General features: G+C 39.9%; 1 protein-coding gene across 1 annotated transcript; it reads left to right on the top strand.

Moving 5' to 3' along the window:
• Positions 1–432: 432 nt before the first annotated feature.
• On the top strand, positions 433–23,220 carry DGCR2 (DiGeorge syndrome critical region gene 2). The gene is made up of 10 exons (XM_010287803.1): positions 433–442; positions 807–929; positions 8,044–8,169; positions 10,468–10,678; positions 11,652–11,728; positions 14,328–14,504; positions 16,557–16,760; positions 20,721–20,873; positions 21,562–21,798; positions 22,578–23,220. The coding sequence occupies exons 1-10, from the start codon at positions 433–435 to the stop codon at positions 22,817–22,819; spliced, it is 1,560 nt and encodes a 519-aa protein (XP_010286105.1). The 3' UTR covers positions 22,820–23,220.
• The last annotated feature ends 812 nt before the right edge of the window (positions 23,221–24,032 follow it).

Raw genomic sequence — 24,032 nt, 5'->3', positions numbered from 1 at the left:
CTGTGTTCAGTTTTGGACCCCTCACTACAAGAAGGATGCTGAGGTGCTTGAGCGTGTCCAGAGAAGGGCAACGAAGCTGGTGAGGAGTCTGGAGCACAAGTCTTACGAGGAGCGGCTGAGGGAACTGGGGTTGTTCAGTCTGGAGAAGATGAGGCTGAGGGGAGACCTTATCGCTCTCTACAGCCACCTGAAAGGGGGTTGTGGCGAGGTGGGTGTTGGTCTCTTCTCCCAAGTAACTAGTGATAGGACAAGAGGAAACGGCCTCAAGTTGCACCAGGGGAGGTTTAGATTGGATATTAGGAAAAATTTCTTCACTGAGAGGGTGGTCAGGCATTGGAACAGGCTGCCCAGGGAGGTGGTGGAGTCGCCATCTCTGGAGGTGTTCAAAAAACGTGTGGATGTGGCACTTAAGGACATGGTTTAGGGGGCATGATGGCGTTGAGTTAGCGGTTGGACTTGATGATCTTGAAGGTCCTTTCCAACCTTAGTGATTCTGTGAAGTAAATGGGTAATGCTGTGGTGATAGCTCCTTACATGGTATCTTTGTTAGGAAGTTTTAACTATAGATGCCTGACAGAATTCTTTCCCAAGCACTGGAAGCAGGCCCTCCTGTCTATTAATACCACAAACATGCAGTTCAAAGCATGGGAGTGATCTGAAATTAAGGAGTTTTTAACAGGCTGAGTTATCCAGAGCTTTTGTCCATTGCACTTCAGCAGTATGTTACATGACAGACAACTGATCTATGTATAGATTTACAAGCATAAGTAACACTTCAAACAAAGCACAACTTTCTTCTTTCTTAGAGCTCCGCTGCACCCCAGGGCAGTTTGCCTGTCGGAGTGGTACCATCCAGTGCATCCCTTCAAATTGGCAGTGTGATGGGTGGCCCACCTGTGAGGATGAGAGTGATGAAGTTGACTGTCCAGGTAAGTAAAGCTGAGAAGGCTGTTCATACCAGTGTTGACTTGTTTTGCAGCAATATTTTGACTCTTCTTTTTAAGGTCACTTGCTTATTTTTATTTGAAAGTGGAGATTGTTTGGTAGAAATGTACCCCTTATTAACCAACCTTGAGTTGTCTTCCCTTCATTTTGTGCAGCTAATGCTCCAAACAGTTTTTCGCTTGTCTGAATTACTCTTCCATTCTTAGTGTCTGAGTAGGTCATGCTGGAGGTGAGGAGAGTTTGTAGTCTAAAAAGACTTTCATGACAAGGAAAAAATCATGTTGCAATTAAACTAAAATGACACATAGGCCTGAGGTTAAATTGGAATTACTGTTTTGGTTGTACGAGTATATCACTCAAACTGTGACACCGTTGGACTTAGGTAGAGTGCTTGTTTTATTGCTCCCTGTTCAGATTATGCTTCATGTGCTTAAGTGGAGAACTTTGTTCTGCCAAACAAGCTGGTGTATTTACTCTTCATAAACTTTTAATCGTATGTTTACAGGAGCCAGTGTTTGGATTTACTCAAACAGCACTGAAGGCTTCACTTACGGGAATATTAGAAAATCCATATTAGTAGGAAACAGTATTTTTATCTTCTTTTTGCCTTGTGTATTAGTCAGCAATTTAAGTTGTTGTATGGAGGATGCAGCAGGATCTTTCACTTAAGGACTGGAGTTACAAAGAATATTTGGTATATGGCTAGGAAGAGGATTTTATGAAAGTAATATTTGTCAGTAGATAGGCTCTGCTTTTGTGTTTGGGGTGTCTCATTGGACTGTCTGGCCTGACATGATGAGAAAAACCTTAAGAAACAAAAGGAGATGCATGAGAGAGACTTGATTCATTGCCATGCCTGTATGCAGGAAGAGGAGAATAACATACATAAAGAATACTAGAGGGGAAAATGATGGACAGCACAGAGAAGGAAAGTATTCCATTCGAAGGGAAGAGTAATTGGATAAGTAATTGGTGAAAAGGCTGTGCTCAGTAAAACAGCCAGAATGCTGGGTGTGGCATTTATGAAAGAACTGAGATATTTGCACAGTAATGCAAGCAGTGTAGCCAGCAAACCAGAGGAACAAGAACTACTGGTGTAGGATATAAAAACTCTATTATACCTGTAACAAAAGTTTGGTGCGATAGTGTTGTGACATGAAATGAATGTTGAAGGCCATGTGTTACTCAGAACTGTCAAGAATAAGGGCAAGTTGGTGTGCATATGAATGGTGTGTTGGAGTATAAAAAGAAATAGCATGAATGAAAGTAAATCTGAGGCTAGAATAAGTGTGGAAGAGCACAGTTTTCTTACGTTGTGGAAAGCAATACATATTTGACCAGTCATAGGAGAGACTAAGTCCTGGGATGTTGACTGGGGAGCTAATAGTAGTAATACTAGTAGCACATAGTCATACTCAGGAGTGATAAGTTTCTTCTTTGGCCGCTGAATTAAGAAGAAATGATGCAGCTTTAACTTTAGAAAATACCTTTGAATTTAGATGAGCAATAATGAGATGATTCAGCTAAATTTAAATACTTTTTAATTAAGGTTCTTAACTTCAATAAAAGCAGACTGAACACTAAAAGAACTAGTTAGTGAAGCCACCTGGACTTGTGAAACTTGGAGAATTAAAATATCTTTAAATTAAAAGGTATGAAAACTCTCTGAAGCATGAAAAGAAAGCTTGCAAGAAAAGGCTCTGAATCTGGTGGAGAAGCTTGTTACTTTTCAGCCTTAGAGCTACTAATGGCACACTCCAACATGAGCAACTCGGAAAAGATCAATGGCCGTGAATTAGGGTTTTGTGGTGGTGACGAAAGTGTGTTTCAGTGACTACTTAGTCATGTTGGTATTTTCAAAGGTTTGATACAAAGCTATTTATTTGCACTGTTGGTTTAGTTCACCTTTTTTAGGCCTAGTTTCATTCATGTTAGTAACAAAGCTCCTATTAAAATAAGAGGATCATTAATTAATAAATTAGTTGGGAATCGTGTGTTACCTGAAGTACTAGAAACACCCCAATCCCTAAGACTTTGGTTTTAGAATAATTTCTTCTGGCATTGTTTTCAGAACACAATTAGGTAAGACATTAATTCATTGACAATCAGACTAAAACTGATCAGAACTAAAACTGTCGGCTGCTTGCTCTTGTGAGCATCCTAAAAATTGCTGGGAGGGTTTATGTAGCATCTGCTTGCAACTCTCTTCTTAAGCAGTGGAGACTCATGACATTTGTGTGCAGTTCCATATCAACAGTAACTGATCCTAAAAATAGTTTGTCCCAAAGTGGTGTATTCTGTGAAATGGTAGAAACAGGCATTAATATCTTAAACATGGGCTTTTTACAAATGGGAATTTATTGTTGCTAGTCACTTCCTCTTAGGTTTCTATACAAGTAATGAAAGTAGTTACATAATTCTGTATTTAAACCCATAAGAAGGAACGGCTCTGCAGTTTGCCTTTTACTGCTCATTGGATTTTCAGCTTTGCTTCTACAAGAATATTGGAGCAGCCCCTCCAAATATGCTACCTTCTCTGCAGGCCTTTCGGTCAAAACTCATTTTCAGCAGTACGAGTGGAGCAGGTTTTAGTATAGCTCTGGCTGTTTACCTATGTTTTAATCTTATGCTACAGGCTTGATGTTTGTTTCTGTTATGTATGAACAGAGAATGGATTTCTTAAATTCCAGTGCCTTTTATAAATCTTGTTGATACCAGTCTTGCAGCTTGCAATTATATTGTTGATCATTCTGTTTCCTTCCTTTGTTTATTTATTAAAAAAAAAAAAAAAAGAGTTTGTCCCAGGAATAAGTGATCAGATTGTGCTGTCATCTGTCCTTGGACTTCTCCCAGCATCTGAATTTGAAAACCTTCAGCTCACCCTGTAATGCACACCCTTGCCTAATGCCACATTCTTCTTTTAGAAGGTATATCTCAGTACTGTTTTCTAGACCTACTTGGTCAGAAACAAGAACACTGTAAAGTTTCAACGAGATGAATTCTTAGGGGGTTTTTTCCCCTCTGAGCCTGAGGCCACAATCGACACTGGACCGCTGGCCATCCTGGTGAGCAGTTGCAAACAGTGCCTAGCAGAAGTAAGTAGTATGAGCTGCCCTGCAGTTCCATGGCAAACAGAATGATTTTTTACATGTTTTTATGCTGAGGTTGGGAGCCTAATTTCATACAGAAACAATCTTGCTAGGAAGCTAACTGCAGATGCTGATCTTGAACAACGTCATCTTGTATGCTGTTCTTAAGGACTTACCCAGATACTGTATCAGGAAGAAATGTGCAGACTTGGAGGTCACTTGCCTTAGTACATACACACTATATCATCTTTGAGTCTGCAAAGTCTGCTTTGTGGAGCCAGCTGAAGGTATGGCCAGTAACTGGTAAAGCATCGGCTGCAGCACACTGTTTTGCAGTGATCATAAACAGCTTTGTGTTTTGTTTTGCCAAGGATATTGTGTTTGGCTGAAGTGAGTGTTGACATTTGTGTGCTTTTTAGTACATCTCCTTTTTTAAAGCTAGATAATAATAAAAATCTCAGATCGTTTTCACACCTTTCCTGAGCCCTTGCTGAACTCCTGTATAACGCATCCTATTTACCCTATTTTGTGGTGTTAAGCTCTTTACTGTTACATGGAATAACATGCACACCAACATGCACATCATCAGCATGATGCTGTTCTTGGTTGATATCTATTTCCTAGCATAATATGTTGATAATGCAAAGTGTGGAGCTGCACAAAACTGGATTTAATCCTGAAATTCTCTCTGCTCAAATTACCAGATGGAATTAAAAGCTCTCCAAGCTTTTACCAGGTAATATGCGGGACAGAAAATTTGAAGCTTAGGGGTCAAGTCAGCTTTTAATGTAAATTTTGGGAATCTGTGTGTTTAAACAGGAGCAACCCAAATCTTGGAACAAATAATATACGGCAAGACCTGGCTGCTTCACAAACAGTTTAATTCTGGCGTAATTTGACATAGGACATCCACCCTTGTGAAGAGTTTGGTGTATCTGTCACACAACAACTCTAGAAACCAGTTCAACTCCCCAAATCCCAATATTCACCCTTTTATGAGTCCTGACCCTACCAGGACCTCTCTATATTACAGGCAGTTTTCTGTCCACCTGCCCTTTTCTTGGTGCAAAGCAGACCTCGGCATGTGTGGTAGATGGCAGTTTCTCTTCTAGCTCGTCTGAATGCAGTTTTCCATTCGGTGTTGTGTTTGTTCCCCCATGCGGTGCTGTTCGGCATGTGTAATGTTCCAGCCTGTTCCTGCCTCAGGTGGTGCCAGTTCTCACACTTGTGTGGTCTCAGCTCACATTCCATTTGCACTACTTGGGTTTTTGTTCACTTTCAGAATATTAAGTATGGACACCTGCAGCAAAAATGATGGCTTTCCCTTTCTGAAACACTCAAACATGGTTAGGTTGTGATCTTCTGGCTTAGGTTGTTATCTTAAAGCTTAGTCCATGGCACTCTTACTTTATTTATGAAGATAAAAATATTTTTATAAAGGAAGCAGCAACAGCAAGGTACATAGAAAATTCTTCTGCAGAGTATTGAAAAAGTAGAATAGAAGCCCAGTCCAATTACACCTTTGCCACCAGAATCTGCAGTGGCTTTTCATGGCAGTCAAGTGACTTAGGCTTGTTAGCATTGCTTTCTTTATTGCCCTGGAAAAACTTGTCGTCCTTGCTTTTCTCAGAGACTGAAAATTCAGGTCAAACAGAAGTAATTTGATATTTGAAAAGCTCCAGTTTATTAAGCAGCTGACAATGTTGGGCTTGAAGGAGAAGTGACTTGTGGTGGCTGCTTTCTGCCTCTTCAGCCCTGCCTGGTTTCAGCGGTGAGTCTGCTGACACGGGCAGATGCTGAGGAAGGAATGAGTGTCCTGCTTCCTGGGTGAGGACTGATTGAACTTGCTTTGTGTGGGATCTGTGTAGCTGTTTTTCAAAGCATCTGGCATAAATTCTGTCAATTTAAGATTTTAGCCCAAGTAACTCTTTCTTAACCTCACATGTTAAAACCTGTGAACTTCTGTTTTATTCCCAGGGGAGGTAAATTGTTAAGTCCTCGTGGGCGTTCTGTTTAGCCATGGAAGGTCAGCCATATGGTGTTGCATCTGCTCTGAAAGGGAACTAATTCTTTGTGCGTTTGGTTCTTACCAGTTCTTTGGGTTTAGTTGTTACCATTTAATGCCATGGAAAAATAGAGCTTCCCGTGCTGAGCTCAGTTCATCTTCGATAAAACATTCTACTTTAGTGTTATTTTTACCATCTTACTATAATTAAAGATTTGTGTTTTTAGTGCCTCAATATCGCTCTGAAAAGCATAGTGTAAATACTGCTATGGGATCATCAGGATTAAGAACAGTCAAATTCTAAAACCAAAAATAAATTGGTCTTTAAAGTAATAAAAAATATTCAGTGATCTTCACTGTCAAATTATTTTACCATTTTGTGTCCTTTGAAATGCGTGGTAACTGAATTTCTTGGCACTAACTTCTTGCCTGTGATAAATAGTGTATTCTAATATTGAAAGTAGAATCACTACTTTATTTCTGTAAAGCCATATGAGTGTATTATGCACAGTGATTTCTTAATGGGTGATCTCTATAGACATGTAATTCCTAGGATAACATGATAATTAAATATCCCTTGCTTATCCCATTAACCCAGGGCAAACTCAGTATGCTAGAGCCAGATGAATGCAAAGCTACTCTGCTATTCCTGGGCTCCAGCAAGTGAGATTTTTTTTTTTTTTTCTCATTGGTACTAACATTTGTTCCAAGGAGCGCATTGTTTGATGGTGGATCTTCTGTAGGTCTTTCCCCTCAGGTAATACACCGAACAGTCTCCAACTCTGTGTTTAAGTTATCGTGAAATTGCTGTGGACTTCTTGCTTTTTAAAGATAGTCTGAAAGGAGGAAGCTTTATTGACAAAGGTTCGAAAACATTTCTTCTTCAACAGTTAAACCTGTTGAAGAAGACTATGTAGTTCCTCTTTATTTGGGACCATGACTGGTTTATTTGGTTTAGCTAGGCTAAATAGAGCTAATCAGCTTTAAAGGAAAATAAGCTGATTTTTTAATGTAGAAATGAATGTCTGCATAGCTCTTTGTGCTGGTTAAAATCTGGTAACATCTGGTAGTATTAAATAACATATTAGTAGATATTTCTAATGCTTACATTCTTGGGTTCTTAATTTTTCCCTTTTTAAGGTTAATCCCTTGTTTCCAGATTAAACTTTCTTGGTGCTCATCTCTGTCTTTCTCAAAGGTTTCTCCCCACCGCCATGCCAGCCTTCCTACTTAAGATTTTGCTAGTTTTGCTGGCTATGGCTCATCCTGCAGCATCTCTGCCTGAACTGTGTGCTCCTTATTTACTACTGGAAGACATGTGGAGCCCCTCCCAGCCCCTTTTCTGGGATAATACCTTGCACTGCGTTCTTCCTAAGTTACTGAATCCAGTTGTCACGTATGCCTTTTAGAAGCCCTGACCCTGGGATAAGGATGTATTTTTTTTTTGTTTCAGAAATAATGAACTATTGTTTCCTTTAGAAGCTTGAGAGTGAATGAAAAAACTCGTTCTTCTGGCTAAAGATAGGTTTCCTTTCGTGGTTTTAATTTTGTCCCAGATCTTGGAGAATGTGTTGGAAGATGTATTGGAGAAGTTGTCTTACATCCTTGAACGCACAACTGAGAAATGAAGCAGTTGGAGAGTGGGTAGTTCTGTAAACAGGAATGGGTAAAATGCACTTGGAGATGATGTATTTGCTGCAGCAATCGAAATGATGAGCATCAAGTCTTGTATACAACTGCAGGCTGTTGAGAGTCTGCCAAAATATTTAGCTTACTCTGCAAGACTTGTGTAATGGCTTGTTGGTTCTTTTCAGTTGTAGATATTTTGGTTACGTACTGTGTAAAATGGCCAAGCTGCTATTGCAGGGATCTATCAGCTTTGTTCACCTGACTAGGTTACTTACTATATGTCTTGAATTAAAACCCAGAGAACGTTTAATAAAATGAAATCTGCCTTTGCTTGCGTTTTTTTCACCACTACTGACTGTTCCTTCTGGTCCCCAGGCTTGACAGGGGACCAGCGAACTTACCATGGGAAGGAGAATGTGGACTCCAGGCACAATCGAGGGAGAGGAGGAGAGACAACCCGCTTTCACACTGTCAATGTGGCACAGCCTGTCCGATTTAGCAGTAAGTTGCAGACTGGGAAATCTGGGCCATCTTTCTTCTAACTAATTTAGTAATTTAGGCTTTTTTTTTAAGGAGAAATTAATAGATTTTTTTCCTTGCATAGCTTTCTGACCAGGTTTTATTAATGTGATTTTTTTAAGGTTTTTGTACATTTCTTTTATATATGCCCTGTTATATTGCGTAGTTTATATAGCAGGCCAATATGTGCAAGGAATTCTACTTCCCTAGTAATCCCATTTTTGTGAAACCAGAGTTGCAATTTTCTTTTACAACTCATTGCAATTACAGAAAACTAAACCCATGGTTTAATTGATGGTTTCAGCCTGCAGTGGGATAGATAATCTAGCCCTTGTCTCTTTATGTGAGCTTGCATGTAGGTTTGTTCCCCTGGAAAATGGGGGGAAAACAAAATTGATTGCTTTTGATTGAAGTAATTTTGGAGATGATCTTAAAGACACTGCATTATTATTAGTTAATTAAGTGCATCTCTGATGTTGTGAGTTTTGTATCCTTTTTGATAGGAAAAGTATTCTTTAGGGCATGGGGAACTTAAGGAAATTCTTCTCTGAAGATGATGTCTGTCAAGGAAGTATGTAGCACTTGAATGCGTTTTGCCATGTTACTCCCATCAATCAGTCAGGATTCTTCAAAAATATCACTTCAATGTCATCCTACCCTCTCAGCTGCAGCACTGCTAGTGCCACTGTCGGCATCCTCGTCCCAGCCTTATCTAAAGCATTATAAATGTTCTGCAAATGTCCTTCCCGCTGATTGTAGCTCACAGTGACTGTTGCCTCTGAATCCCTCCAGTCCCAAAACATCTAAGTCTCCCCTGCCTTCTCCCTTATCAACCAATTTATCTTGATTCCCTTTTTGCTCCAGGGATCATCCAGGGATTTGGGAATATGAGACAGCACTGATTAGCCTTGGAGGGAGGGATGGGACATGGGGGGTTGGGAAGAGGATATGTGGGGAAGACAGTATGGCAGTAATTGGGAATGATTGCTTTGGACTATGGTGATCTTCTGAAAAAGACAAGTGATAAGCAAAAGTAAAAACTCACCTATTTGGTTTTTTTTTTGTTTGTTTTTAGGACAAAAATGCTTATTAAAATAGGTATTTTGACCTGTCGTGGATTCCAGTAGCTAAGTTATGTTAGTAAGATTTTATAGAGGACAATAAAGCAATTTAGAAATTGATACAGCAATATCTAATATGCTCTGCAGTCTGATTGATTCTGTATTCTGTCTCATCTTAGTGGTGTGAACAGTGGATCTTAAAAGATTCCATATAAATGGAGAATAAGGACAAATACTTAATTAAAGGGCTTAAAATCTAAGTTTGTATATCATTATTTGATGATAAAGGCCACTGTTTCTGAAGGAAATAAAGAGGCTTGAGAACAGGAACTCTGAATGCATGCAATGAACATAAAACAGTTTGTGAATTTGAAGTTCCTTTCTTGGGTGTTGTGCAAAATTAATACTGCAAATGCAGGTGGTAAAATCATATTTTATGTGCGTTTTTAAATTTCATCCGCCTGTCCCTGTGATTCTCTCTATTAGTTACCCATTGCCCCCAAGAATTCCAGTCAAAAGCCCATGGGCCTGTTGAATTAAGGCTTTTGTTGCATATTCCCTCAATTGAGTTAACTGAGAGAAAGCAGAGACAGCAGTTCACGCCATCACCTTCTTACTTCCTAAAGATCCATTTTGCAGTAATGTTTTCCCAAAGCAAACAGCAATTGCCGCAGAACCCCCCGTAGTCTTTAGTGATTGACTATGGGAGCAGGATTATGTGAATACTGTTTGTTTGTAAAAGTAGGTTGAAAACTTCACAGCAAGTTGGATGTATTGCTAACCACCTAATAGAAAGATAGACTCATTAAATTGGCCACCTCTGGTTTTTTCTTCCTGCTTCTTGCTGCTTGTTTTGACTTGATTTATCGAACTGATTGGATTTATAAAGGTATGCAGGGAAGTATCTTCCACAGTAGATCATCAGTCTTAATTAAAGACTTTAAAGGCTGTCACAGTGCAATGAAGCATTACTAAGTAGAGTTGCACCTTTTTAAATATATTTTTAAAAATTCCTTTATCAAAAGGTGTAGTAAAGTAAGCCTTCTGTGATCTGTAATGCATGCATCTCTTCCTGAGGTGAGGTGAAGTATACGCAGTACGTTGTGTGTACACATCCAAGTGATTATGCGTTGCATTGTCCTAAACTGATTAGGATACGTTATCTTGAAGATCCTAATTTGGGGGGAATGGTTTCCCTTCTATTCTTCATGTTTCCTAGGAAAGTGCCCAACAGGATGGCACCACTATGAGGGCACAGCCAGCTGTTACAGAGTGTACCTAAATGGGGAGAACTACTGGGATGCGGTGCAGACATGTCAGCGGGTGAATGGATCCCTCGCCACCTTCACTGCAGACCAGGAGCTAAGGTTTATCCTGGCACAGGAGTGGGACTTGGAAGAAAAAACATTTGTGAGGAAAGACCAGCGTAGGTGAGTAGGAAGGAAAGGACAAAAGATCTCATATTACATGAGTGGTGTCTGTGTGATACAAATGCTGGTAGCTCAGTTTGCTTAGAAAATCTAAGGGTAAAATTGACTTCAGGTTAATAACCTAGTATGACCATGCTGGTTGATTGTTTGGCAGTGGCCATCTCTGTTTTATGTTTTAATTAACATTAACAGATAGGCTACAATTCGACAGTGTCTTTTTATCTTCAGTCTGTCTCGGCGACGTGCTCGTATTCTTGAACTGCAACAGGGAAGATGGATTTTACAGTGATGTACTGCTACACTACCTTGTATGGAAATAATTCTTTAATTTTTTTCAGCAGAATTTTTGTTTCCATTAAGTACCAGTAGCTCTAATAAAGGCTGCAAGTTTGAGATAAGAATGAAGTAAAGCCATTTTGAATTGCAAGAACTATGTTCTGGTGGCTTTAGATATTTCATTCTGTTAGTTCACAACAAATACAATTCCTTTTTTTTTTTTTGTCTGTGGGCTTTTTGTCAGTCTCATGGGCTGCCATGACAAATCACCAGGAGTGGTTCAGTAATGGTGTATCTCTGTCTCTGCAGAGTTAGATGGTTTGATCTGGAACAGTCTGACATAAGTTGTATATGTTTATAAAATATTTGACTTCTGGATGCTTTTGTGTGGTTTTCGTGTTCGAGATACTGACGTGCTGCCGAGATACTGAAGTGCTGCCATAACAGAATAAGGTGCTTATTATGAATAGAAATTAAAGACATGGTGAGTTACCATTTGTAAACATAGAAAACTATCAAGTATTTTCCTTCATTCCTCAACTGTAGTCTTTCTCTCTACATTGCCAGCGTATGGGCTGAAATGTTAAGGAAAAAATCATCAGAATGTTTTGAAAGTTAGCTTTTAAGTATTGGAAGGTTCTGTGTAATTTATTTTACTTTGTTAGTATGTTTTTTGGCTTTTGTCTTTTTTTTTTAGGTTCTGGGTTGGGTATCAATATGTGATCACCAATCGAAATCACTCTCTAGAAGGTCACTGGGAAGTAGCTTATAAAGGTAGGCCTCTCAAATTATTACTTAAATGGCCCACGGAAACTATCTTAAAGCATGAATAATATTTGCAAAAATGACATCACTTCTCTCAGTGATAATGTGAAATAGTGTACGGGAACTGCTTTGCTTTACAGTATTAAGATGGAAGATACTCGATACACATCTTATTTTCAAGTCTAAGAAATTTCGTAGTTTTTCACATTGACATCCTGTGGAAAGAACATGGTTTTTAGTTTATTTGGGCATTCCCCTTGATTAAGCTGTGAAAAAGGAAATTACTTTGTAGTTTCTCGCTCTTTGTGGTGAATGTCTAGATGAACTGTTGATTCATGATTCTTGTATTTGCACAGACTAGTGTAGGATATTTGGGGGGGGTTAGCTGCTTAAAAATCGGTAGATTTTTATATACTTTAAAAGCCTTGAGTTTTGCGGAGTTATCCAGATTTTTTTCATTTGAAAGCACTTCAGATAGTTTAATTTAAAAAAAAAGACAAAATTTGCTTAATCCTAGAAATAAATCCCAGTTTATATGAAAAACTGAACATTAATCTGATAGGCATCACTGGCTGAACTTTTTCAATTGCAAAAGAAGCAGCTCCCTCTGCTGAAAATGCAAAGTTATGTTTCTATACCTTTTAACTAATTCAGTTGAAGGATTAGTTAATCTTAAAGTCATTATATAAACTCTTATGTGTAGAATTGATCATCTAAATGCTGTACTGGTTTAGGTACTGGCAAATTTAAAACAAAGGGTGGGGTTTTTTTTAAGCATCAGCACTGTGAATTCCAGTGTAGCATTTGAAAGCTAATCTGAATATTTTTCTTCTCATATACAGTTTTCAGTAATGGAAAATCTGTAATGAAAACTGTCCATTAGGTACAGATACATAATTATGAACATAATTTTGCTAAACGGTTGGGTCTTGAAAAATACTTCCTTTGACCCATGAGTAGTAGAACCCTGCATAGTTTTCTAATGACAGTACTAGTTTACTGTGCTGCCATGCACAAAAGTATTGGTTTCTTCTGTCATTTAAGTGAACAGAGTTGACTGAATATTCAGAGGAAACTGTTCCTTCTTGTAGAGGCAGTCAATGTTTTCAGTAGTCCCTTAAAAGCACCTAAAGATGTCTTTGGACAGGAGGGAAAGGAAGGGAGGAAAGTCCTACTTTTTCTCATAATAGGGATTTCTGGTCAAAAGTGTCTATATAGGCGTGTTTCTCCTGTGAACCCCAAGAAAAAAAGCCCACAACATTCTCCTTAAAAGGACCTTTCTTTGCTCTTTGGAAAGTTGACTGCACTGCCATCTGCTGACAGTGTGTTTACAACCACTGAGACATACTGAAAAATCATAATACCTGCTTTTATCCTAAGTTTTATTTAATTTGATGCATTATATAAGTTTAAGCCTTCTCAATATCATATATTACAAGTTTGCAAGCTTTCTATTTAATAAAGGGATACTTAGATGAAATAAAGTACATAGTAGTACATAGTAGCGTGCAGTAACTTCTGAAAACTTTACTTAAGCTTCATTGACTTGTAGTGTCTACATTGTCTTGTAGAATCTGAATTCCTAGCATCTGTTTGAAAAGTGATCTAGGGTCCTATAACTTGTAAGCTTTAATCCATTATTGGGAGATGCGGAAGATAAGCCCTCAAAAAAATGATAGCAGAACCTACTTGCATTTAAAAAAAATAAACAAAAAAAAATAGCTAACAGTGTTTGAAAAGGACCATCGTATCAGAACATACACATATCATGTGTAACATGCGAATTGCAAGAGCTGTTAAAATCAATGTTTGCACGCAGATTTGGAAAGTAGGCTTCTGAAAACATATAAAATAGGCTGATTTTCACAATTGCTGAGTGTTGGTCTCCCATTAATCTCTGCAACTTTGCATACCAGCAGATCTAACAGTGAAGCGAGATACTGGTCAGAAACAACATTTTAAAAGTTATAAAATGCCCTCAACACCTCTTGCGCTGTTTGGAACCCATCACAATACAGTCTTTTAGCAATTATGTAGTTGGGAGGACCAAATAGTCCATACCACCACTGCAGCAGCAGAAGCTGCGTCGCAGCCTTGTTCTCTGCTTAGCGCTGGTGTGCGCTCTGAATGAGTGGCATGCAACGTGGGGAGCAGCTCTGCAGCGCGCCGCACAGGATAGATGTACACGCATCTTTGGAGGCACTAGTAGGTGCTTGGAGTGCCAGGTACAAGATTGGTACAGGTTCTTGCTTCACCAAGTAGCAAGCATGGCCAAACTAAGCGTTGTTTGAAGGGGCACGTAAGTACTTGCAGGCAAACCCCATGAGACCTGGAAGGCAGCACTTGTAGAGATACCAGAACGTCACCCCTGCTGGTGCAGAATGCCGAAATTACCCTGTACTTTGAAAACAGCAGCCTCTTCTCTCTGGGATTCACCCGTTCTGTCCCTGCTGTTTGCCTCCCCTAGAGGAATGTTGCTAATGGAAGCTAAAGCTAGAGGACAGTAGCCTTGTAGCAGAGTTGGTGTGCATGAAATGAATGACATTACAGAGCCTTTCTAAAGCTTTGCATGCCCGCAGGCTGCTTATACCAATGCATCTTGTTCTAGGCTCTTCAGAAGTATTTTTACCCCCTGACCCTATCTTTGGTACGGCTATGTCTGAAAATGAAAACGTACTTTGTGCACAGCTTCAGTGTTTCCATTTTCCTACCCTTCGGCACCATGGTTTACACAGCTGGTATGCTGAAAACTGCTATGAGAAATCTTCATTCCTCTGCAAAAGGAGTAAGTTGGTTTTAGTTCAATGTTAACTGTGTGGTGTGTTTAAATATGCATATAACAAATATGGGGAAATTGGTTGGTTATCTTTTTTACCTTTTGCCCAGTGAATTAAAAAAAAAGGTAGGGGGAAGTTAGATTTCTGCTCGGTTTAAATAAATAAAAGCATCATAATGTGTGGTGGTCAGCCACAGTACAGATTTTCACTAAAAAATTAAGTAGCTTTATCAGCCCCAAAATAAGGTATACTTGGAAAAAGAGAAGTAAAAAAAAACCCCAACAACATCTTACTAGTAAATATCACTCTTAAACTATTAACTTCACATGAAAATGAGGAAACACTTATTTCTGGTTTATTTTGAATATAGCAAATTCTATTAAATTCTTTCCAGCCAATTATTAGAACTGGGTGGGGGGAGCAAGTGGAGCTGCTGACTTAAAGTGTGAGAAAATGGCTTTCATTCCGTATCTTGCATTTCTTTACTCCGAGAGGCTTTATACCGACAGAGGTGTCAGCATTATTTCCAGGTAGTATTTTAGATACCCGATAGAGATGGTGCTTCTTTGCAAGAAGGAGAAAAGTTGTTGAACTTTTACTGCAGTTCTTGAAGTTTTTCCAGTTTGCTTTTCTTTAAAGCAGGAAAAAGACTTACAAAATGGCAAGGGAGGAAAATTCAGCCCTTTTGCCTGCTTTTGCACCCGAAATATTGAAAATTAGGAAGACTGGATATTGCCTTGTCTACCTTGATGTAATAAAATCTTGGAATCTAATATTGAAAGACATGTGTTTTGATCATCATTTTGACTAAAGATGGTCATGTTTTCGGGATGATGTTGTAAGAAAGGCAGTAGCTCTGCCAAGATATTAACCAGAGGGTGAGGGCATCAGATGTGTAAGTTGAGCAGAAGAATGCTGTGTCCAATTTCGGGCCTTGCAGTGCAAGAAAATTGACAGGACCTTGTCAAATTGAGGCAGATTCGGTGGGGGCCAGCAAGATGGTGGTGTGGGCTGAAGCGCCTGTCCTTTGAGGCGAGGCAGTGGGAATGGGGCTCCTTCAGCCCGGAGAAGGGAAGGCTTCCAGGAGACCTGATAGCAGATAGTACTTACAAGGAGGTTATAAAGAAGATGGAGCCAAGCTCTTTACAGTGGTGCGTGGGCAGGAGTCAAGGGGCGTTAAGTTGAAACAAGAGATTTGAATTGATGCCAGGGAAAACCGTTTAATTGTGAGGGTAGTCAAGGATGGAACAGACTCCCAGCGAGGTTGTGCAACCTCTATTCTCGGAGGTTTTAATGCCCAGATTAGATAAAACCTGAGCAGTCTGTTGGGATGTCATAGCTGATCCTGCTTTGAGCAGGAGCTTGAGCTGGAGACCTCCTCATGTCTCTTCCAGTCTGAACTTTCCTGTGGACCCTCGCAGCTCACCTGTGTGTAGGGTGGAGGGGGCAGGCCACCCTCCCTGAGCACTTGCTTCAGCTGGCAGGTCCCAGTGCCGTCTGTGTTCCCTCTTTCTGGTTTTGGTACCTGCCTTTAAGTCAGTGGGAGGAAATGACAGTGGAAAGAAGACGCCTAAACTTCCCCCACTGGGCAGGGATCGAGGTGTAGCTAGGGCAGTGGGAATACTATTGCCTGGATTCCTTTTTTAGGCCTGGCCTGTTAGGAATGTCCTTCAGGTTTGGTCCAGAGAAGATCCAGCTTTTCCTAAGTACCAGGAGAGAGGGAGAGAGCTGCAGCAGGCATTGACAGTAAAGCTTAAACTTCTCAGACCACTTGCCTTCCTGTGTCTTGGAGAGGATGCCTGGAAGTGTGTCAACTCCATTAAATACTTAGAACGCACTTTGTCAATTTTGAGCAATAAATCATCCCTGCGTGCCTCCAGAGTATCCATTATCTTCCCCGCTCCTTGGAGATCCCTTTTCAAAGTTGCTTTAATGTGAAGGCGTTGCTTTTAACTGGTGGTCTACTTATGTTTACAAATCACTTAATGTAACAGAATAAACTGGGCTTTTGTCTGGCAGGCTCCCAGGCACTTGGATATTGATGTGCGTTTCTGTTTTAGGCCAGACTTGCGTTGATATCAAAGACAACATTGTCGATGAAGGCTACTATTTCACTCCAAAAGGGAACGATCCCTGTTTGAGCTGCACATGTCACAACGGTGAACCTGAAATGTGTGTGGCTGCTTTGTGTGAACGGCCCCAGGGGTGTCAGCAGTATCGCAAAGACCCTAAGGAGTGCTGCAAATTTACATGTTTAGACCCAGGTAAGAGTTGACTGCTACAATTTTGTCAACAAAAATGAGTTCAGTGCTCAACTTGGTTATCTTTTGAAATACATAATTTTGTTTGAAATGATGTGTCCTTTTAATGCCTCAGCATTGCTGGGTACAACCCCACTGTGGGGAAAGATCTGAAATCGTGGGAAATACAACACTTCAGACTGTGGCTAGAAATAATTAGTCATCCTTGATGCTACTTATATAGGAGAAGCAGTAGCTTATCTTCTGTGTGGAGATTGGCAGTACTGTGGATTTTTAGTAGAGCGTCTTGCATGATTCCTTTGTCATGTTCAGTTGCCATGAAAAGACTTTTCTCTTAAGCACTAATTAAATATCTCTTTCTGGACATGAGCATTTTTGTGAGAAAGTGTGCGTGCAGGGATCACATGGGAAGCAAAGTTTATAAATGATACAGAGTTTCAGTAAGAATCAGGACATGCAACCTTGCTTACTGGATTTGGCATGTCGGTGCAGCTTCTTGTTTTGGATTGGTAAAGTCTACATTTGATTCTGACTGAACTGTTTGTCAGTCATCATTTGGGGATGTAGATTTTGGGGGGTTATTTTTCTGTAAAGAGATTTGCAAAAAGAAATGTATCCTATTTGGAATTTACTGTAAGGGTGGTCAAATACTGGAGCAGGTTGATTGTGGAGTCTTCCATCTGTGGGGGTATTCAATGCCCAGTTGGACTCTGTCCTGGGCAACCTGCTCTAGCTGATGCTGCTTGATCAGGGGTTGGACTAGATGATCTCAGGATGTCACTTGCAACCTCAACCATTCTGTGATACTGTTATTTCCCAGTATTTTAAAAGAACCTAATCTTATCTGCACTAAGAAATTGTTGTTTTGAACTCCTATGGAAGACACAGAAGGTCAGTTCTTCCCATCAGAGGATTCTGTTTCAGTCTGTTACAAAAAAGGGGTGCTTCTCAGGTTCCAAATTTGCAGTGTTTCTTATGTGTTTTAAATGCAGAAGTTAATCATTAAAGGCCACTGGCTCCTCCTTGCTGTCATTCATATTCATTCTGAGGCTTAAGCTTAACAGATGTTCGTAGCTAGTGTTGCAGGTTGGTCAGTGAAAGAGTGGGAAAAAGCAGGAGTCTTCCTCCCACTCTTACCAGCAGAGTTAAGACTTTGTCTTCACTTTTTTTACCTTCAGGAACTGTCTCAGCAAAGCGTCATCCACCAGACAGGATAAGATGACCTGGGATAACCTTATGCCATGTTCTTTAATCCTTGCTTATTGCTGTGGGTCTTAACTATTTCATGAATACTGATTTGAAGAGTGTATTTTACCACATCCTTTCTGATCCTTAAGCTCTTTTTTCTGTACTGATGCTAAATAAGACTGTTTCATTATACTCTTGCCTGAAGTGTTCTGGTTTCTTTAGTAACTTAGTTTTTGAGAGAAGAATTGTCAAACTTCCTTTATAATGAAGTTACTTCAGCTAGTGATAAACACTGGAATTTTTAAATTAAGCATTTCGGTTTCCCTTCTGGGTGTTTAGAAATGACTGTTCTAGGTGACAAAACTAATGAATTACTTTCTTTAATCAGCATGTATTTATCTTTGTCCAATTCTTACATATATCTTCCCTAAGCTCTGTTGCAAAGGAAGGAAAACAGTTTAGTAATCAACAGCAAGTAAATTAATCACCCAAGGAGAGACTGGGGGGGAATAAATCCTGCTGTTGGGTTGGCAGGTAATCAGCTTTCACAGTGTGAGTGGGTGAGCAATGATTACAAGTAGATAACGAATATTACTCAAGGACTTGGTAGTAGGGGAATTTTTCAGTGGTAGGAGTAAGCTGAGCAATCACAGCTATACTCTAATGAAGGATGCTTCTCCTCTTCTTAGCTGAAGATAAATAGCAGAGGAAAATCTTTCATGTGCGAATGCTGAAACCAAGGTAGCCTGTCTATTGCTGCTCCCTGGATGTGGTAGAAAATAATTTTTCTGTGTGGCTCTTGTTTAGACAGACCTGCAACTCTTATTTGTGAAAAGGTAATAAAAGAAATAAAATGCTTTGAAAGAGGTAATGGTGCAGAAGCTCTTCTAGTGACTAAAGTGGTGCAGTTACAGGGTATTACTACTGCCTTGAGTGTAAAACAGCCTTTCAGAAATAACTGACTGTGTTTATGTGGGTTGGAAATCTCTGTAATGACTTACCTTATTCTGTACAAGCTGGGTCTTTGTCCTTTTTTTTTAATCTAGGACTTTACATGACAATACTTTATCCAGCCAAAGAGGTTGAACGTTAGGAGCTCTCACAGGCTAGGAGCAGTGCGATAGAGGCCTAAGGCACCCCAGAAGGTCCAAGAATTGCAGCTGTAGCTGGCCTAAAGAGAGTATGTGGAATTCAGGCTTTCTGCCTACAAGATTGCATCATGCTTGCCTGTGTGTATATTTTATTTAAGTCACTTTATTTAAGGCAGTTGTTAGTACTAATTTATGATGCTTATGAAGTCAGCATTGCCATAAAATGGAGGAGGAACAACAGCAGGTCTGTGGTGTTCAGGAGGGTGTGTTGGTTGGTAGGTGTGTGACTGCATCAGTTTTAACTCTGGCAGTAAGAGCTGCTGAAAGTTTTGACAGCACAGAGGCTTTTGTACTGCGCAGCCAGATTTGAGGGGCTGTAATGTTTGAGCTCTAGGCATAGTGTGCTATTAAATGACTTTCTTGTTGCCAAGAATATGTTACGTAATAAATGCCAGCCTGTTAGCCCTGTACTTTAATGATGTGTAAAATACATGGATTTTTCTGTTACTAGCATTTGTAGCAAGTCAGTACTTAGAATTTTTGTGAGGTTTTTAGCTTTCTTTTGTAAGGAATCTTTGATACAGCTTCAGCTGCAATGGGTGAAAGGAAAAGTCTTGAGAGAGTTCTTGCAGCTGTGGTGGGCACGGGAAAGGAGCGGTGGCCAGGATCTGGCTGGTTGCTCTAGGAAGTGCGGTAGCACTGCGGTGGCTGAGGAGTGGGGTTCATACCGGGTGGTGCTCGTGTCCTGTAGCAGAAGGTGACCAGGTTGTGCAGCCACTTCATCTGTTTCTCATCTCCGCCTGGGTGCATTGCTCATTCAGAACTTTAATGGGAAATCAGTGCAAAGAACACAGGACAGTCATTTGTAGGTCATTTTTCTTTGTGTACAGTATCTGTATGTGCACATGCTACTTAAGTATAATGAAGTGTGATTAGTTGAATTGTGGAAAAATTAATACTTCTCCTGTCTTGCACTGATAGAACAGTTATAATTTGCTCAGAACAGCCTTCCAAGTATGGATCTGGTTAGCAACGGTGTAGAGCTCTCAAAGTCCTAAGCTCCTGTTTCATGCTTTCTCCGCAATTCTTGGAAAAGATTTAATTCCTGTTTACCTTAATCTCTTCAGTTCCTGAAAGATGATTATTGTGTTGATAAGGTATTTTTAGTTCTTATCACTTAATGATGCTAACCAATGTACCAATGACATACGGAATTTAGATGACGACATCTTGGTGATAATGACAATGTTTAGAGATTTTGTTGCTGGAAATGTAGAAGTTAACATGTCCAGAAGTCACATAGAAATAGTGTGTAGATATGCCAGTTCTCAGGCCTTTCCTGAGCTTCCAGGCTTGCTGTTCTCTTTAGTATAAGTGTCAGCCATGCCAGGGATACAAGTGGATGTGCAATATGCCATCAACCTTTGCTTTTTCCCATTTTCAGAGACCTGAAGCTGTCAATATTTTGTCCCTTCTGCCAATTAATATATTTTTAGAAACATTTAGATCGTCTTGCAATAAATAGATAAATCGCCTGATGATTCAAAATTTTCTTACACTTTTGAAATATGGAGAAGTGTTAAACCAGGCTTCATTTATCTTTCCATTACTGACAGAAGAACATCAAGAAAAATGAGTCTTGAATGAAAGTAACAGGCTTCTTTTATATGTTTTTATATAACAGATGGCAACAGTTTGTTTGACTCAATGGCTGGTGGAATGCGTCTGATTGTTAGCTGCATCTCCTCCTTCCTCATCCTCTCTCTGCTGCTTTTCATGGTCCACCGGCTACGCCAGAGGCGGAGAGAGCGCATAGAGTCTTTGATTGGAGCAAATTGTAAGTAGCCTGTATCTGTAACTAGTCTTGATTTAAGTAGTGTATGTGCTTCAGAATAAAGAGCAGAAGAAATACAAATCTATGGAAAACACCAGTGGAATTCTGGTTATAGATTCTAGTTTCCAGCCAGTACTGTACCCAAATGTAGCTCTGCGCTGGCTGCCTGAACTGGCTGTGATTTGTACAAGTTTTGGTTCTCTGAACCATTCCACATTCAAAGAAAAAACTTTGATATCAACACTTACCTTGTGCCTCATGCTTATTATGGACAGATTGATTGTACGGAAAGGTGAGAAGTGTCATGGTCTTGCTTGACTATGCCTGTGTGTGTGTCTTGGTAGGTTCTTCAAACTTGAACTTTTTTAGCTGGTAATGGAAAAATATTTTTTGTTTGTGTGTGTGGTCCAAATCTGAAGTAACTTCTATGTGTGAATGATCTCCTTAGTTTGAAGAGGTTAGATTCAAATTTAGATGTGATGCAGGACAAACAGGCTGGGAGCAGGTGGGCCTGCGTATCATTGTGTAACTGCAGTGAGTTGTCTTGTATAGGTTATGTAGACTTTTTTAGGTCTTCAGGAGACAAGAGTTCCTTGGGTGTGAAAAGTAGAAAAAGCTGTTGAGATCTCCCTTAAATTGAAGAAGAAAGCATGGGATAAAGTCACTTACTCTTTTTCTTCTCTTGAAATAGTGCACCATTTTAATTTGGGCCGCAGGATGCCTGGTTTTGATTATGGTCCCGATGGTTTTGGAACTGGCCTTACTCCACTGCATCTTTCAGATGATGGAGAAGGTGGGGCATTTCATTTCCATGATCCGCCTCCACCCTATACTGCTTACAAGTATCCGGATATTCAACATCCAGATGACCCACCGCCTCCTTATGAGGCTTCTGTCAATCCAGACAGCATCCTTTGTTCCACTCCAGGTATGCAGCCAATAACTTCTCTTTTCTTCTTTTTCATTTTGGCTAGAAGATGGATTTTTTTTTTTAATTATAATTATGTATTTTGGTGATTGTGATGGGAAAATGTATTTCACAATAAAATCTCCTATTTCTGTGATGGAAAAGTCTTTTCTTAAAATGTATCATTAAGCTTGGTTTTTCCCAATATTTAGATCACCTAAATTACAAGTGGAATCCATGCTGCAAGCAGTTTAACTCTTATACCCTGCCTATTTTCAAGCCTTACCTTGGATGGGTTACCTGGTTACCTAGTTTCCACTATGCTGGTACCTTTTCTGGTGTTCTGGAGATAGGTTTATAGAGATTGGTATTAAAAAGTAGAACAAATGTCAAGTACAAGAGATTTTGAATAAAATATATCCAGTGTCTTCTCTCCTCCCCACTTCCCCCACCCACACCCCCCAAAAATTGACCAAAAATATCACTTTCTAATGATTCACCCAGTGCACTTCAGTTTTGCAGCTGCGATATTCGCATACTGTAGAAATCATTACAATTTGGGATTTTATAGCAGCATATCTCACAAGATAAGTGAGCCTGATTAGTGCAAGTATCTTATTTATATATCGAAGTTTTATTTTTGCTACATAATTTTCCTCGTTTGCATGTCAATCTTTTTGTGCATTAATGCAAAACCAGGAAAAACTCATAGCTTCCAGAAATACAGATAGTAAATCTATTTGGGAATGTGAAATGAAATGCTTCATGTTCTGAGTCTGCTTGGGTTTTGTTCTTTGCAGATGGAGTTCTTTCTCAGACTGTGCAAAGCAGTCCTCCATCACTAGGAAACTGTGATGTGTCCCCACAGCTTACAGAGGGATCACTTCCGCCCTCAGTTGGTCCTTCTCCAGTGGAGCTGGAAGACTCTGCTGACAGCAGCACCTTTCTTGTCCCTCCTGACACACCGTTAAATGAAAACACGCCGGCAGAAACTCTTACGGGCAGCCGTCACAGCCACTGTTCTCTCAATACCATTGTATAAAGGAGTAAAAAGCCGACTGCCAGTCAGAAATAGTTTTAGCAACTGTTTGCACAGACAAACGCTAATCCGTGGTTTGAACTTCAGAAGGAATCTCCACTTTGTTTTTTGAACACTGCTTTTATGTTCTAGATTAGGATTGTGCCTCTTGTTTTTTGGCTGTTGTTATTCATTCACTACTTGGTTTGTCCTGTAAATATGGATTGTATAACTACTCTCTTTTTCCATTGGTTATGGAAAAGAGTGCAGAGAATTCCTTTGACTTCTGAGGAGGTGAAAAGTATGGGTAGCTTCTTTTTTTCCTTAACCTGAGAGGAAACAAAATCTACATCAGAAAAAAGCTGCTTGGATTTGGCTGGATACCACTGGACCCAGGGAACAGACAACGGAACAAGAGGGTGGGGGCCATCACCGTTCAATCAATTGCTTTCTCCCTTGTTTCGGTGCTACACTTGGAAAAGGCAGAGAAGATGGAACTGCAGGGGAAGGGACTGGGAGCCTGTTTTACAGAGTGGGAACACTGAGGAGCTAAAACACGTACCACCAAATGAGAGTTACACAGTGTAAAACATTTGCATGTTTTGATCTGCCTTGCTGTTTCAGAACACCATAGGGACTGGAGGATGAGTGATCTACACAATATGTGACAAGTGGGTACTAAGAAAACTAGGATTTGCAATTACAATTATCTGGTGGTGGTAGCTACAAAATCTCATATTGTCGGGTAAACTTCTGGCCCATAAGGAAACCTGGGTCTGTGTAATGCCTGTGTCCCTTCGGTAGAATCCTCATATGTGTTAGGTAGTACTTGAGGGAAGAGGTGGGGAGCAATTAACTTTGATGCAGTCTGACTTCACTATATGAAGCCCGTTTGTCATAATCCTGTAAGGAAGATTGAGGTATCTTTCTTTGTAGCTTAACTCCTTTACGGTGAACAGTTGCATAACACTGGCCTGGATAAAAGACCATTGTTTTGGTTTTTTTACAGCATGCTATATTTAGCAATTAGTGTGTTCCCTCCCCTCCATTTTGCTTCCTTACGGTTCCACAAATACCATTTAAAAACCGTGATCAACACGCACAATACATGGTGTTTAATTCTAATTGGACACTTGTTCCTTATCCGAATCCCATAAATTGCCAACCTAATCTAGGGATTTCCCCCGTGTCTCCCGCACCATTTATCCAGGTCCCACAAGAGGTTATGGTAAGGTTA

This window comes from Phaethon lepturus, unplaced genomic scaffold, assembly GCF_000687285.1.
Source record: "Phaethon lepturus isolate BGI_N335 unplaced genomic scaffold, ASM68728v1 scaffold23565, whole genome shotgun sequence".
NCBI lineage: Eukaryota > Metazoa > Chordata > Aves > Phaethontiformes > Phaethontidae > Phaethon > Phaethon lepturus.
Note: the sequence above shows the minus strand (reverse complement) of the source record. Positions and strands in the feature narration are given on the sequence as shown.